The sequence below is a fragment of the Phoca vitulina genome, unplaced genomic scaffold (assembly GCF_004348235.1).
Source record: "Phoca vitulina isolate PV1807 unplaced genomic scaffold, GSC_HSeal_1.0 scaffold59, whole genome shotgun sequence".
Taxonomy (NCBI): domain Eukaryota; kingdom Metazoa; phylum Chordata; class Mammalia; order Carnivora; family Phocidae; genus Phoca; species Phoca vitulina.
The window spans coordinates 6991108-7007344 of record NW_022589762.1 but is presented as its reverse complement, the minus strand read 5'-3'; the positions used below and the strand labels follow the sequence as shown (position 1 = coordinate 7007344).

The following is a 16237-nucleotide window of genomic DNA, read 5'->3' as shown; positions in this document are numbered from 1 at the left end:
GAGGTGATATCTCATTGTAGTTTTGATTTGCATTTCCCTGATGGTGAGTGATGTTGAGCATCTTTTCATGTGTGTGTTGGCCATCTGGATGTCTTCTTTGGAGAAATGTCTGTTCATGTCTTCTGCCCATATTTTAATTGGATTATTTGTTTCTTGGGTGTTGAGTTGTGTAAGTTCTTTATATATTTTGGATACTAACCCTTCATCAGATATGTCATTTGCAAATATCTTCTCCCATTCAGTAGGTTGCCTTTTAGTTTTGTTGATTGTTTCCTGCACTGTGCAGAAGCTTTTTATTTTGATGTAGTCCCAATAGGTCATTTTAACTTTTGTTTCTCTTGCCTCAGGAGACCTAACTAGAAAAAAGTTGCTACAGCCGATGTCAGAGAGATTACTGCCTGTGCTCTCTTCTAGAATTTTTATGGTTTCAGGTCTCACATTTAGGTCTTTAATGACAAGGACACCTGTCTAGAAAGCTTTTAAGATGGATTTGAATGCAGGGATCCTGGATCCTTTGTTCTCAGTTTGAAGGTCCTAATAGTTGCTACACTGTTGAAGGACAAGGCACAGAAGGGAGAAGGGGCTGGCCTGGCACTGGTGGGACCATATTCACGTTTATGATCAGGGAGAACTAATTGGCTTCCAGATGGAGACTTGCTTAGAAAAGACTATCCCAGTAGAGGAGGAGGGATGATTTTAGACAGATACATGGGCTATTTTCAACCTCCAGCTTGACTACCTCTCTCTGCCTTTCTCTTCCCTCAAGACCCCATCTTTCCAAGTGACCCAGGTGTGTGCTCTGTGTGTTCTCCAGTTTGCCCTGGGAGAGAAGTCAGAATGCCCCGTGTGACTGCTTGGGGAGTATCTCTCAGCCTTGAGCTGGGGCAAGATCCCAAGCACGTGGGTGGCTCAGAAGTTGAAATCAGAACTTGCAACCTTGTCTCTTTCTTTCAGGCTGCCATAGCAAAATACCGCAGACTAGGTGGTTTAAGTGTGAGAAATATAGATTTCTGTATTTCTGTATTTGTCTTGTAAATGCACTTCTCACAGTTATGGAGGCTGGAAGTCCAAGGTCAAGGTGCTAGCAGGGTCCCGGTGAGGGTTGCACACTTCTTGTGTCCTCATAGGGCAAGAGGGGCTGGGCAGCTCGGTGGGCTCTCTTCATCAGGGCATGAATCCCATCTGTGAGGGCTCTACCCTCATGGCCCCCATCACTTCCCAAAGGGCTCGCTTCCTATCACCACTACCTTTAGGGTCAACACGTGAATTTTGAGGGGGCAGGACATTCAGTCCACAGCGGACCTGAGGGTCACTAAGTCCTCCTGTCCCTCTCTCCGACGGTTGCTTGTGTCACCACCTTCGTGGCTGTTTTCTGGCCTATAGTCCCTGGGAGATGCTTTATTTATTTATTTATGTCAGGAAGCTCCTAGAATTTTGTGCAATTTGGAAGGTCCACTTAGTCTTTTAGGGTTTCAGCTTCCTAACAAAAGTTTCTGTTTAAAAGTAAGGCTGGAACTTGTCCACAGGAGATAGTAAGTGCTCTGTATAGTCAGATATAAATGCTATGAGGTGCATCTGGGTTTTTGAAAGGAAAGTGCTGTAGCAATCCTCCTGTCATCATTTATTCAGTCATTGTTACCCACCAACTGTCAGGAAATAGGATACATCCATGTACAAAGGAGACAAAACCCCTGCTTTCAGGGCGCCTGGGTGGCTCAGTCGGTTAAGTGTCTGCCTTCGGCTCAGGTCATGGTCTCTGAGTCCTGGGATCGAGCCCCACGTCCCCCTGCTCAGCGGGGAGCCTGCTTCTCCCTCTGCCTCTGCCTCTCCTCCTGCTTGTGCTCTCTCTCTCTCTCTCTAATAAATAAATAAAGTCTTTAAAAAACCCCTGCTTTCATGGAACATATATTCTGGTATTCTAGTGGGGGTGGTGGGCAATCAACAAATAATTAAAATAGATAGTACGTCAGAGGGGCACCTGGGTGGCTCAGTTGGTTAAGTGTCTGCCTTCGGCTCGGGTCATGATCCCAGGGTCCTGGGATCGAACCCCACATGGGGCTCCCTGCTCAGCGGGAAGTCTGCTTCTCCCTCTTCCTCTGTCTCTCCCCCTGCTTGTGAACTCTTTCTCTCTTTCTCTGTCAAATAAATAAATAAAATCTTTAAAGAAAAATAGATAGTACATCAGAAGGTAGCATCAGAGGTGATCAGGTGGAGGATGACAAAGCAGAGAGGGCAGGGAGGAGTGTGGAGAGACAGAGTGTAGCAAATTTAAACAGAACGAATGGAGTGGCCAGTGGCTAGGCAGAGGATGACATGGAAGCAAAGTCCCCGTTAAAGATTTTGTGGCTAAATTAGTTGTGACTATTTTATGAACGTTCCAGCTGGGGCCCACAAAGGTTCCTTTTTAGCACCCAAACACAGGTCCTTTAAAGCCTAGGTCTGGACATTTCCACAGTACATCCTGATTTGATGCAACCTGCTGCAGTAGGTTCAAGGGGAATGAGGAGTGGGCTGACATGGGGATGCGGAGGGCAGGAGGGATGCCTTCAACGTAGGCAAAGGTCAGGGGCTCAGATGAGTAGATGAGGCGGCCATCCAGTCTCACCAGGGGATCCTGGCTCAGGGCAAAGCCTGCTGGAGCACCTGATCCCAGGGAGTGGGCCGCTGGGTCTCTGGAAGTGAGTGGCTGCTCTTGGGGGGGGGGGGAACCAAGGACAGTGTGGACGGGAGATGCATTGACTCTTCTACTTTCTTCTACCTCCAAGGCAAAAGGAGCCTGTCCTGCCGGCCCCCCATGGTCAAGTTGGTGTGCCCCACTGATAACCCGAGAGCTGAAGGGCTCGAGTGTGCCAAAACTTGCCAGAACTATGACCTGCAGTGCATGAGCACAGGCTGCGTCTCCGGCTGCCTCTGCCCCCCGGGCATGGTAAGCCACCGGAGCCACAGAGGGTGGGCAGCCTTGCATTTCCCTGCGAGCTAAGCAGGGGGGAGGTGGCTTGGGAGCAGAGAGAGGAAGAAACAGGAGCTGAGCAAGAATGGTAATGGGGTGGAGGTGGTGATGGGGGCAGGGGTGGGGGACTTCTTCCAGTCTTCTGTGGCTGACTCAGCCGCCACAGCCAGGAAGGGAGATGGTGGGAAAGTGTCTGGAGTCCATCCTGATGAAATCCGACAAAAACACCGGAACTTGGTGCACAGAGGTGCCACGGGAAGCAAAGCCAGTATTTCCAGAAAATACTTACGCGTGAAAACAGGTATTTCCCTTGGAATTTTCCCAAGGGCTGCTGCATTCCCCCTATGAAGAGGAGACAGTGCACATATATTTGCATATTATTTGCATATATGCGTAGAACTTTCTATTGCAAGAGAAGATGTTGATGTTGCTGCCACTTCACCAGCAAGGACCAGCCCCAGTCTCTTCCCCTCATTGAGTCTGGTTTTCCTCATCTGTGAAGTGAGTCACGAGGTCCTGGCCAGCTCTTAACCCACAACCTGTGGCTAGCAGTTCCCGGGATGCCTTGCATCGTCCAAGGCCTGCTGCGTTGCTACCACCTGGTTCTAGATGGCTGCTGGCACGGGGCCCAGGCTCCTTACCTCCCTCCCAAGCCTGCATGTGGGCCAGTTTTGTACACATATATTACGGTCGTCCCCCTACCCGCAGTGAAAGTTACCCACCGTCAACGAGGGTCCAGAAGCAGGTGCCTGCAGCAGCCTAACGCTTTGTCTCAGTGTCTGTACCATTCCTCTCACTTCACCTCATCACGAAGGCATTTTATCCTCTCACATCATCACCAGAAGGAGAAGGGTGAGCGGGTAGAGTAAGATACTTAGAGAGACCACATCCATATCCCTTTTCTTACGGTATAGTGTTATAATTGTTTTATTTTTAGTTATTGCTGTTAATCTCTTACGTGCCTGATTTCCAAATTAAACTTTATCATAGGAATGGGTGTGTAGGGAAAAAAACAGTATATATGGGGCTTGGTCCTATCTGTGATTTTAAGCATCTACTGGGGGTGTTGGAATGTATCCCTGTGGATAAGGGGGAGGGACGACTGCATACATAGGTTATTCTTGTCACCCTGAAGGATGTAACTTCTGGGTTTTTCTCTTTCAAAAGCATCATGTCCTCTTGCTTTCCTTGAGTCTGATTCCCCAATACCCAAAATGAGTAGTGTGGGGCTGGGGCAGGAGTTGTAGAGGCCAAAACGGGAGGGGGCAGGATGGCTCTCCTATATGACTGTACAAGGTGTGAGTGATGCCCAGGCCTTGGCTTGAGGGGCAGGGTCCTGGGCCATGGGAGCTGCCAATATCCTGCAGAGGGAACTGGGACCCATCACCGGCGGCCCTCGGGCAGGCTGTGCGTTGGGGGTGTGTGCAGGGCATGTGATTTATCTCCTTTCCCTCCAGCCCTCCTCCAAGACAGAGAGACTAGCTGTTCACTTTCCCTGGGGTCTTCCCCTTTGCCTTAGTCTCTGACAATTCTGAACTGTCTTTTCTAATGGGGGAGCTAGAGATTGGCCTGGGAGCACCCCCACCTGGAAGGTCTTGTTTGGTGCCTTTGCAGGAGGGGGCCATTCAAGGAGGCTAAATAAGGAGGACAGACTCAGAGCTGGCTAGGGGCAAGAAATAGGATGGGGGAGAGGAAGCTTCTGTATTGCTCTTTTTACCCTGAGGGCCTCTTATTTGACTGTCCCTTCACTGTACCCGGAGGAGAAATTCTCCAGACATCAGAGAAGCCTCTGGCAAGAAAAGGGGCATCACTCAGGGGATTATGTCAGCATCAGAGACTCTTAGATAAACCTTTTTTTTTTTTTTTTCCAATGAAGTAAACAGGACAGATCATCTTAGATAATAACCACAACAGCTGCATCACGGTCCCAAATCCCCAGTGGAGAGTGAGACCTCACACATAGGATGTGGGCACACCATCAGGAGCTCCCGGGCATTCCCAAAGCGCCTGGCGCGCACTCTGAGGACAGTCTTTAGGTATCTGTCATACGACGAGATGACTCTAACCTCAACCGCAGGGGATTCTAAGCTCAAAAGGTCAGAGTGTAAGAGCTTGGGTTCTTTTCACAACTGCTTCATTAGGATGCCGATGGAGGTGCAAATCGTTGAGGCCAGATTCAGCAGAGCAGAGAAGTCCGTGATTTATGAGGTGCGCAGTGTGCAGGCTACTGCACCAGACACGTATTCCTGGCCGCAACGCAAAGACAAAGGAGCTATTTGGGCCCGCGGTGTAGACATCCTACCCAGGGGTGTTTCTCTGTGTGGCCTGTCCCCAGGGAGAGGTGTGAGGATGTGGCATGGGACCAAGGGTTTGGGGGAAGAGGTCGGGGATTCTTCATTCTGTGCACTTGAGCGGGGGCCAGGATGGGGTGGGGGTGGGGGAGGAGCTCTTTGCTGGGGGGCAGATCTAGGGCAGCAGAAACAGCACTTGAGTAGGAACAGGGTAGGGGGCCGAGCTCTCTGTTCAGGCTTCACTCACCCTTGGGTGAGCGTTCGTTCTTTTTCTGAGCCTCAGTTGCCTTATCTGTGACATGGGCACATAATTCTCGTTCTGTCTTCATCACGCGTTGGCTGCGGGCCCGAAGGGTTTGTAGGTGAAAGTGCTTACAGAATCATAGGGATAGCTTTAATTCTTTTCGTAAATAACCAAGGCTCAGTCTCAGAGGCTTTGCCGACCTCCTCCTGTCCACAGAAGAGATCCGTGAAGGGCCTGTTTTCTTACATTTTCGATCTGTCGTGGACCAATGCTTTTGTAAATACAATAGAAACAAATGATCAGAAAAAAGGAAACAAAAAGCAAGGACATACAAAATATGAGCCCCCCCCATTTTTATTAGATTCAGATGTGATGTATTACTCAGGCCAATTGCCGTATGATTGTCCCAGCACCTACTCCTTTTACGTACTCACATCATCACAGACCGGCACTGGCCAGGGACCACGCTTTGAGCAGTGCTGCTCTCGGTTGAAGACCACCTCTCCCTGTACGAGGCATCACTCAGCATCTACTGTTAAGGCCAGCAGCAACTGTCTGAAAATGTTGGGAATGGATTGGGTGTCCCTCCTCTTTGCAGTTTGTGCCAGGCTTGGCACCTGCTTAGAGAAGGGGTTTCCTGGTCACTTCATCTGCTCCTTCCGCTGGTGCAGAGGTCTCTTTGCATGGAACAAGGTCAGAGGGATGCCTTCGATATGTGGCCAGTGCCGCCCTCCCTGAGAAACTGTTGGTGGAGAGGCTGCGTGGAAAAGGCACTGACTTGGAGTCCCGTCCTTCCGGGTGTGAATCCTGCCTCCTGACATTTACTTAACAGAGTGGCAAGTCATTTAAAATCTTTGAGTCTGATTTTTCTCATCTGTAAAACTGGGTTCAGAGGGCAGTTGGGAGGACTGGCGGTGACAGTGGTGGGGCCATGGAAGTTGCTTAATAAGTGGTACTTTGATGACTGCTGTTAGAAGCTTGGGGAGGAAAACCATGAATCATATTATGAACGGAGAGATGCTATAGGAAATCAGCACACACTGGGAGCAATTTTAAGACCTCAGTGTCCACATTCGGAAGCCCATGAGATCAAACAAATAAGGGGGTTGCATTAGAAAAATTTCTGTCTTTTTCTTTAGTTCAAAAATTGAGTGAATTTGCCTTTGTTAGACTATTACCCACTTTCACCACGAGGTGACAGCAAAGCACAACCCACTGCCCAGCTCACTCATTCCAGCCACCCTGTTAATTCTCTTCAGGAACAGTATCCAGTGGGGAAGTGAGAAGCCCTAAGGACTCATGATTTCTGCCCCTTCTATCACACGGGAGTCTGAGGAAAGACAGGAACCAGAACCACCAGAACCAAGGCTACATAGTTCTATAGTGGAAATCCTGGTTTCCTGAGTCCGACTGGGCTCCTTCAGCCCTATTTACCTCCCTCCCTCCAGCGAGGTGGTCTTGGAAAGTGTGGCACCCCTGTTTGGGGGACGCTCACTTACCCTCCGAAATCTAGTAGTGACACTTTCCTAGCTGGTACCTAGTTCAGCTGCTACGAGGAAGCCCTTGGCAGCTGGGAAACATGTTCATCTCTCTGGTCCTTTGATGCCTGGTTTTCTCACTGATCCAATACGAAGAGTAAAAAGACTTTGGCATTGCTTTTTTGAAATGTGGAGTTTGGGGCTCTGGGGCCCATCCAGGGTGGGCCTCACATGTGGGCACTGTAAATCCTATGAGATGTAATTTTAAAAGGCCCAAAAGCCTTTCTGTCTCAAAAATATCTCTGACTCCTTATATGATTGGTCACCTAATCAGATTTACTGACATATAATGAGCATAAATTCATTTTGGTTAACAAGAGTTTTAGAAAGCTTACAGACTTATAAATCCTCATAGGAAGTCATTCACCCTTTAGTATGAATTATTGAATCAGATTCTTTCCTCCTTAACAAACATCTAGTTGAAATCAGCTGCGTTGAGCTGGAAGTATTGATGGGGTAGGGAGAACGAACAAAGGATAGTTGGAAGGCAAAAAAGATAGTTGGAAGGCAAAAAAGTGTTCATGCATGGGGACTGGCGGGGGGCAGGGATGGGGCCTTTTCACAGAAGAGTAACAAAACCAATTTTTTTCTACTTCATAATTTTTCTTGGAGCTGTCCGAGACCTAGTACCATGTTCTTGGCATGAACCATTCTTCCTCAGGATGTCCCAAGTTGATGAATAGTGACAACGATTTCTGCCTGTTTTTTTCCAAAGTCTTGGAAGGGCATTTGTTAACTTTATCTTATTCTTCTGGTGTCCCAAAGGAACAAACACTAGGCAGAGATGGTTCTCTTCATTTTGAACATGATGTTCAAGCGACGTTTCCCAGTTGGGGACTACTATCCTGGCTTACCCTACGTGTCCGCCCAGTCCTCATCTAGATCCTGTTCATCCCCTGTGTTGTGCCTTTATTTTTCTATCTCCAGGGATTTTTTTTTTTAATGCTTTAGGGCTCTCTGGGTGTTTTTGGCTGGGCTGGTGTTATTTGATCTTCTCTCCCAAGTCGGAGCCAGGACTGAGGTGAGGCCTGGAAACCCTCTTCTTTCCTTTTAAGGTTATGCTTTGTCCCCTCTCTAGCTGTCACTTATGGAACTAACTCCACACCCCTGTTGTCTATAGCAGTCCTCCTCCAGTACCAAGGTCCTATTTTAATACTGTAATCCATCAGTGAGTCAGGGCAGAGAGGAGCCATGTGGTTTGTCAGTGAGAGTGCAGGAGGAGGAAATGGGAGCTGCCCAGTGGTGGCATTATCTCATGACCAAGCTGGGATTGAAGTTTATGTCCACTGGAGGGGGGCTGGGACTCACCCCTGGGCCGGGGGAGGGCCACCTGAGCCATGGGTGTGCAGGACTTTTTATCAACGGGCTGAATATCCTGGAGAGAGGTAAAAACAGCCAGCATGCAGACCAAGAGGTGTGGGAGCCTCCACTCAGCCAGCTCGAAGGGGAAGGGGTAGCTCATGTTCTGCTGAGGTGAGCTGAGGTGAGCTGAGGTGAGGTGAGGTGAGGCGAGCAGGGCTCTGTCTCCTGGAATCCATCCCTGTGCATCACTTTTGTCTCACATAATGTTTCCAATAAGGAGACTTATTGTCTGGTCTCCATCGGTGGTAGGTGTGGGTGTTGGGAGAGCTCGCTGAGCTTCCCCAGCAGATGCATTGGTCATTCTTAGAGTAGCCACTAGGTGGCAGGTCCTGGACTTAAGTCAGAGCAGATGAAGCTTGGGGGAGAGGGATGGATATGTGGGAATGAACCCTAATTGTGACAGCTTATGAAGGCTGTGGTAGAAAGACATTGGTCGCCCCCTCCCTGTGCCTCCCAAGCTGCCATCTTCCCTACTGGGTGCCTAAGCTCATTGTCTTCTGAGAATGGGACATGGCAGACCTGCCTCTTCCTCATTCTCTGTGCTCCAACCCTCCCCCTTGACTTAGGTGTTGAGGACTTAGGGTTGGGTGAAGGTGGTGGTTAAGCAATGGAGGCTATTCTTCCCATCCCTTCCCAAAACACACACACACACACACACACACACACACACACACTACTTCAGCCTCTGGTCCCTGACACAAAAGCCCTTTGTTCAGGCCAAGACTGCCCTATCCCCAGGACTTTGTCTGGTTCCAAGCCCTGGGAACTCAGGCTTGTGTGAGTAGTGACTGGAGCAAATGGATCCTGACATACCAGGAGCTTCTCACCCCTTAGGTAGCTCTGGCACCAAAGTGCCATGGTCCCTCCACCTGAGGGTGACCCAGGGTTCTTTTCAATCACCTATATTAGGCCATGCCAGAGCAGATGTCCAGGGCTGCCTCCTGGGGCTGGGACAGAAGCATGTCTACACACTGGGGTCAGAGTGGGTTTGGACAGCTCTTCCGGAGCCCATTGGGGCCAGTGGGTCTTACTTCTTTTGTCCCCCTGGGCCCTACAGACCTGAAGAGTATAACATGCTCACATAGTGCTTTCTTTGTGGGTGGAGGGCAGGGAAGCAGAGCATACCCCCGTGGAGGGTGTCAGAATCTCGGGGGACTGGGTGAGGAGCGGGCTTGCGGGCTTGAACAAGCCCCCAGACTCTGGTTTTGGTCCATCCCTGTCTATGGCCAGTAGGCAGCCTTCACCCCCAGCATATTAAATGCATTTAAATTTTATTAAATATATCATCCATCTTTTCTGTTGTAAACATAATACAGGCTCATTGATGAACATTTGGGAAAAAAACTTTAAAAACCGAAGAAGAAAATAAAATTCCCCTATTCCTCTATTGCTTGGATTTGGATTTGGATGGAACTTCTGTATTTCCTTCTAGTCTTTTTTGACATACATATATGTGTGTGTGTGTGTATAGTTTTCATATATATATATATATATATATATATATATGTAGTTTTATAATTGGGACCATATGTATGTACAGTTTTCCCTGTTTGAAAAATGAACAGCATCAGTATCTCTCACAGCATTTAAGAGTCTTCCAAAGGGCCCTTCCAATAGCTCCAGAGCACACCATTACCTGGCAATTCCTTAATGGAGTTCATAATTTTCCTATTGTCAAACACTTGGTTGTTTCCATTTTTTGCAATGATAAATGATTCTACGTTAACCTTTGTCCCTGAGTCTATTTCCTTTGGAGAAATCCTCTGCGTGGAATTACTGCGTCTAAGATATGCACATTCCAGGGGCTTTGGCCACAGATTACCAGTCTCCACCATGGTCCCAGCAGGGTATGAGGGCAGAGGGTAGTCGGAGTGTCTCCAGCTGAGCGGCGACAGGGTGGGGGGAGGTCCATGTGGATGGATGCGCATGTTTGCCGAGCCCCAGCCTGCGCGTGGGTTCCCTGGCCTGGCCTGTGGCCAAGGCTGTCTTCCTAGCAGGGCTTTAGATCACTCACTATGGCCCCCAAGACATTTGGCTTCCTTTCCCTTAGGTCCGACATGAGAACAAGTGTGTGGCGCTGGAAAGGTGTCCCTGCTTCCACCAAGGCAGAGAGTATGCCCCAGGAGAAACCGTAAAAATTGACTGCAACACTTGGTGAGCCCCTGGGAGAAGCTTGCCTGGGGACCGAGCCGTTGGGGTGGGGTGAGCAGGAGTGGGGACGCGGGAACCGACACAGCCACAGGGCCTCTGGCACTTGCCTCCAGCACCCTGGGGGAACATGGTTATTCTTTTTCCTTTTCTCTGTGCCTCTGTTTCTCTATCTGTAAAGTGGGGGAGAATCTGTGTCCTCTCCTGTGCTGACCCTGAATAGACACACTCCCGGAGAGTAGTGTTTCCAAGAAGGACCTTGGCCCATATGGGTCATTGCATGTGTGAACAAGCTGCCAAAAGGCATGGGCTTTGGAAGGTCCCTCTCTGGACTCATACTGTCCCCTAAGCATGCTGCAACTGTCCTTGTAATGGCATGGTTCAAAAAAGACCTTCTGAGGGAGGCTGGTTTTCTTCTTCTCTGTGGCCACCCTTCACTGGCTCACTCATCATGCCATGACTTCTGGGCTGTGCGCAGCTTCAGGGGAAGGCCCACGTGGACAGAGGCGGGAAGGGCTGGGACCTGGAAGGGGCTTAGCTGTCTCTCGGGCCTGAGGTCTGAGCTTACCACCTCTGATGCACAGAATGGGCTTCCTGATGTCAGCTCTGGTTACAGGGTGGTGGGGGATGCGTGCTATGGCAGGGAGCAAATCACTGTAGATTTAAACAGAGCTATGTACACACAAAACCTCTCCTGGCAGAAGTTGATGGTTGATCACTGTTTTCCCAGCTCAGAACTTTCCTTCTGTTGTGTCTAGTTCTCCCCGTTCACCTCAGAGGGCTCTCAACCTCAGTGTCTCTGTTCTGTAGAGATCCCATGGCCATGGCCATTCTCAGCAACTTCCAGGGAGGCTGAACTTCAAGCAAATTCATAGTAGGGGGTCCTCAGAGCATCTGGGCTTCTTCCCCTGGCTGCCTGATCCCCTTGGGGGACCTGTTTGCTTCTTTGCTTCACTTTTCCCCTTGTAACAGGAGAGCAGCATGGCTTCCCTCTCTCCTCCTTGGCCTTGTGCTCTAAAAATGTGACCGTTTATGACTGCAAACTGCCTTCCTACATCCACACCCCACCGGTCCTTTACTTCTAGAGGCTTCCTGGAGGGTTGGGTGGCACCCCACAGCAATCTGTTCCTTCATTGTCTCTCGTTCCCCAATGCCCCGAAGAGCCCCCCACACCACAGTACCCAGCTGGTCATCCTGGCCATTACTGTTCCTAGCGTCTGTCGGGACCGGAAGTGGAACTGCACGGACCACGTGTGTGATGCCACGTGCTCTGCCATCGGCATGGCGCACTACCTCACCTTCGACGGGCTCAAATACCTGTTCCCCGGGGAGTGCCAGTACATCCTGGTGCAGGTGAGAGTGAGGGAGGGCGGGGGTGCTGTCTGTCTCTCGGAGGGGCCGGGAGCTGCTGACTGCCCTTTGGGGGTTTCTGGGTCAGATTCTGCTGTTCTGTCTGTAGAAGGAGTACTGGGGCTGATTTCTACTGCAGCAGTTTTCCAGCCCGTAAAAGAGGGGCCTGAAACTCAGAGCAATGGTCCATTTTCCTTCAGCTGACCTGGAGACTAACAAGAACGGGGCAGAAGCTCCTTTGTTGACTGGGATGGGTGTGGGGGCACGGCAACCACCAGCCCAAGTTAGCACCCACATGGAGTTAGAAAAACGCATCGGTTCCTTTTGGCAGACACAGCGTGTCAGGACGCACAGTGGGAAGGGGAGCCCAGGCTAGACTGAGCCCCCTCACCCTCCCTGCTAGTGCCCTGGTGAGCGGCCCAGGACAGGACAGTTGGAATGATCTCTGGAGTCGGCTTCCTGCCTTATGATCCTATTGTCCGCCATTTCCATTTCCAACCTAGTCCAGTTCAGAAGGGGGGGGCACAGAAAAGTCATATTGCCCAGGAAATCCTAGCTGGTGAGTGAGGGCACCGGCCCCTCTACCTCCCTCTCTCCACCGTGTGGACTCCTGTAAGCTCCTCTTGCTGGTTGACACCAAAGTGAGTAAGCAAGGAGGTATGAGTGCTTTTCTCATGAGGGATGAGACAACTTGACTGTGAAGCTTTAAACAAATGTGGTCTCTCTGTCTCCATTCTCGGGAGCAGCGGTAGGAGCTTGGCGTGGTCTAAAGGGAGGACCACAAACCCGTAGGAGCCTCAGCCCCAGAGACAGAGCTGTGGGGCCCCATGAGTCAGGCAGTGAGGGTGCCTGAGCATGCATGTCTGCAGAGCATGCTGGGAGTGGGCGGAACCAGCAGTAGCGCCGAGCAGCTTGCACAGAGCATGCTGGGAGTGGGGCGGAACGGGCAGCAGCACTGAGGCGCTGTGCGCAGAGCATGCTGGGAGTGAGCAATAACACCAACTAACCGAGCCTCTATCTCCCATGCCCCAGTGTGGCCCCAGAGAGGCATGCAGTGTATTGGGGAGACAGGGCATGTACATCCTGACATGGTTTTACTGACACTTATGAACCTGGCATGTATTCTGCTCTGGAACTTTGCTGCAGATTATATATGGCAGCCTGTCTTTTGATTATCTGCCTCCCAAACTTGGTAGCAAAAGATGAGGTACACCAGCCCTAGAACTCAACCACCCAGCCAATTTCAAATATGAGCATCCAGAAAACATGACTAGACTAATTCAGTGCCATGAGAAGTAGCTGGCCAGATCTACTGCTCCCCAGCTTTTCCCCTGCCCAGACAAAGCTTTCCCAAGTGGGCCAGTTTTAGAGTCCCTTTCAAATTGTGCTTCTTTGTGGGTTGCTTGTTTTCCTTCATAGCTAGTCCTTTTGTTCCTTCTGATACTTTGTCCTGGATCCTCCCTTTTCTCCCTTCTTCCTTATCAAGACTTGACTCTTTTTTAGCCAAATCTCAGCTGATGACAAGAACCATGTATAAAGCACCTGTACCTTTGTTCCCTCATTTACCCTTCACAATCCCATTAACTCAACATAGACCCATTTAACTTAATCCCAATATTGGCTGATTCTGTCTTTTAGAGGGGCAGATTGTGTGTGTGCATGTGTATGTGTGTGTGGGGGGGTGTCAAAGAGGTAAGTGACTTGCTCAATGTATCTAATAAGTGGCAGAACCAAGGCTCACACCTTTTCCTGAGTGTCTTTTTTTTCTCCTGTCATACCACAGCAATAGTCACCATGGGGAGATATTTGCTAGAAATGTGTCCCTCCTTCCTTAATTTTCTATGCAACTGACCAGCAAGGGACCAGTACTTCTTCATCCTCTATTCCCAACCAGAGGTGGTAGCTCAGCACCATGGAGCTGTGTCAAATGACCTTTGGTTACATTTCTGGGCCAGCAGTCCAGAGGGATTCAATCAGAATTGAGAGCCACAAAGTGCCAATGTGGTCAAACTGTCCTAGTTAGCTGGGTAAGACTAAGCACTAACAGGTTCTAGGTAGGGGCCTTTAGGCTGATATGTTCAGCAAAGCATACCACAGGCTATTTCCCTCTCTCCCTCTCTCCCTCCTTCTCTTCCTTGTGCTTGCATTCTGGTTCATATGTAACGGCTGAAGATGATAAACCTGTCCGTTCTCTCCCCACCCCCATCTCGTTCTCTTTCCCTTTCTCTCAATTTCATTCTCTCTGTCCCTCTGTCACACATGCACGCACACGCACACACACACGTGCATAGAATGGTAACATCCTTTAACACGTATCCTTCAATGGTCTGAGATGATGAGATACCCATCTTCTGATCTGGGGAGAGGTAGCAGAGATAATATTTCTCTCCTGGCACCCCCTTTCTCCAGGATTACTGTGACAGTAACCCTGGGACCTTCCGGATCCTGGTGGGGAACGAGGGGTGCAGCTACCCTTCAGTGAAATGCAAGAAGCGGGTCACCATCCTGGTGGAAGGAGGAGAGATTGAACTGTTTGATGGGGAGGTGAGTGCCAGCCTTATCCCCTCCACCCTCATACCCCCTTTGTTCTTCTGTCAGCTGATTAAGAGCAGGTATCAAGCATTGTTTAGAACTTGTGTGATGGAATGTTGTACAGCCATTAAAGAGCGTGAGGTAGAGCTGTATCATGTGACCTTGACATAATCTATGAGAAGAACAAGTTGCAGATGACTATGGATAATGCAATCCCATTTTAATAAAATGAAGTGCGGAGATGTGTGTGGAAAAGAACGTGTAACTATATCTGCCGAAGAATAGTGCTTACCTCTGGAGGGTGGAGTGGGGATTGGGGGGCAGGAGGCCTTTCCCTTTCATATAGGTATCTATATATTAAATATATAGCTATAAATATACACACATATTATATATACACATACCAATATACACACATGCACCCATGTGTACACACGATATACACATATCATACATACACATGTACACATACACACATGTGTATGTACCATACACATAATACATATATATCATATCCACATATGCAGTACATATATAATATACACACATTCATACACATATGTGCATATTTAACATACACATGACATACATATATATCACATATGTGTATACACATATACATGTACACATGTAATATATACATACATATGTATACACATACATATATAATATATAAGTAGCATGTATACGTATATCATATACCATACACACATATATATAATATAAACATAGATCACATATACACATACATATCTATCATATCTACATATCTATACATCTATCACATACATGTATATCATATATACATGTGTACATATACATACATACGTGTGCACATGTAATTTGTACACATATAATATATATACAAATATACACATCAATCATATATATACACGTAAATGACATATACACAAATATATACGTATACATTATATGTAACACACATAAACATTTATTTTGGGAAGTAATGGTGTTTTGGGGGATTTTTACTTTATGTTTTCCAGTTCTTTTCAGATAAAATATTTTTAAGGGAGCTCAAAAGAGAAGTAAAGAGATTCAGTCCTTGTGTACTAAGAATTTATGAAGTGGTTCTCAGAAGGGCACAGAAGAACCACCTAGCATCTTAGTTATTTATGTATTAGAGAGTGAGAGAGAGAGAAACAGCATGAGAGGGGAGAAGGTCAGAGGGAGAAGCAGGCTCCCCGCTGAGCTGGGACCCTGATGTGGGACTTGATCCCAGGACTCCAGGATCATGACTTGAGCCGAAGATAGTCGCTTAACCAACTGAGCCACCCAGGCGCCCCAAGAACCACCTAGCATCTTAAGATACTGACCCTGGAGTCCACCCTGAGATTCTGACTCGTAGGTCTGGGTGGGACCCCAGAATCTGCATGTGGAGTGCCAGGGAGTGCCAGGTTCTGGGCTCAGACCTGTCCTGGTATCTTCATTTTGTTCCACGATCTCATCCCTGCCTTCTTGCAAATATGCACCACTGATCTCAGGGGACTGGGGGGAGAATTCCCCATTATTGACTGTGGGTCAGCAGTGTCGACTCTTTCAAAGGATGGATGACCGTGGTGATGTCGAATAGGAGATGCGCACTTAAGATTAGCTCTGCGTGTGGTATGTCACTAAGGAGAGAACCCTTGCAAAGGGGTGACAGGCCCTTAGCAATGACTTCAATTTTACAAATTAGTCAGCCAAACATGCTGAAATGGGCTCTAAGTATTCAGCATTGGCGACAGTTGTGCTAAGTCAAGGGCTCAGGTCAGAGTCCTTCTGGAAGCTGAAATGCGTTATTTCTGCCATGGTCTCCCTGTTC

General features: G+C 48.7%; 1 protein-coding gene across 1 annotated transcript in view; it reads left to right on the top strand.

The window, feature by feature from the left end:
- Positions 1 to 16237, top strand: part of VWF (von Willebrand factor) — a 134012-nt gene that overhangs the window by 62117 nt on the left and 55658 nt on the right. The window contains exons 18-21 of the mRNA XM_032390769.1: positions 2766 to 2926; positions 10436 to 10539; positions 11748 to 11886; positions 14293 to 14427. Coding sequence (XP_032246660.1) covers positions 2766 to 2926; positions 10436 to 10539; positions 11748 to 11886; positions 14293 to 14427 — 539 coding nt within the window. The remainder of the gene's footprint in view (positions 1 to 2765; positions 2927 to 10435; positions 10540 to 11747; positions 11887 to 14292; positions 14428 to 16237) is intronic.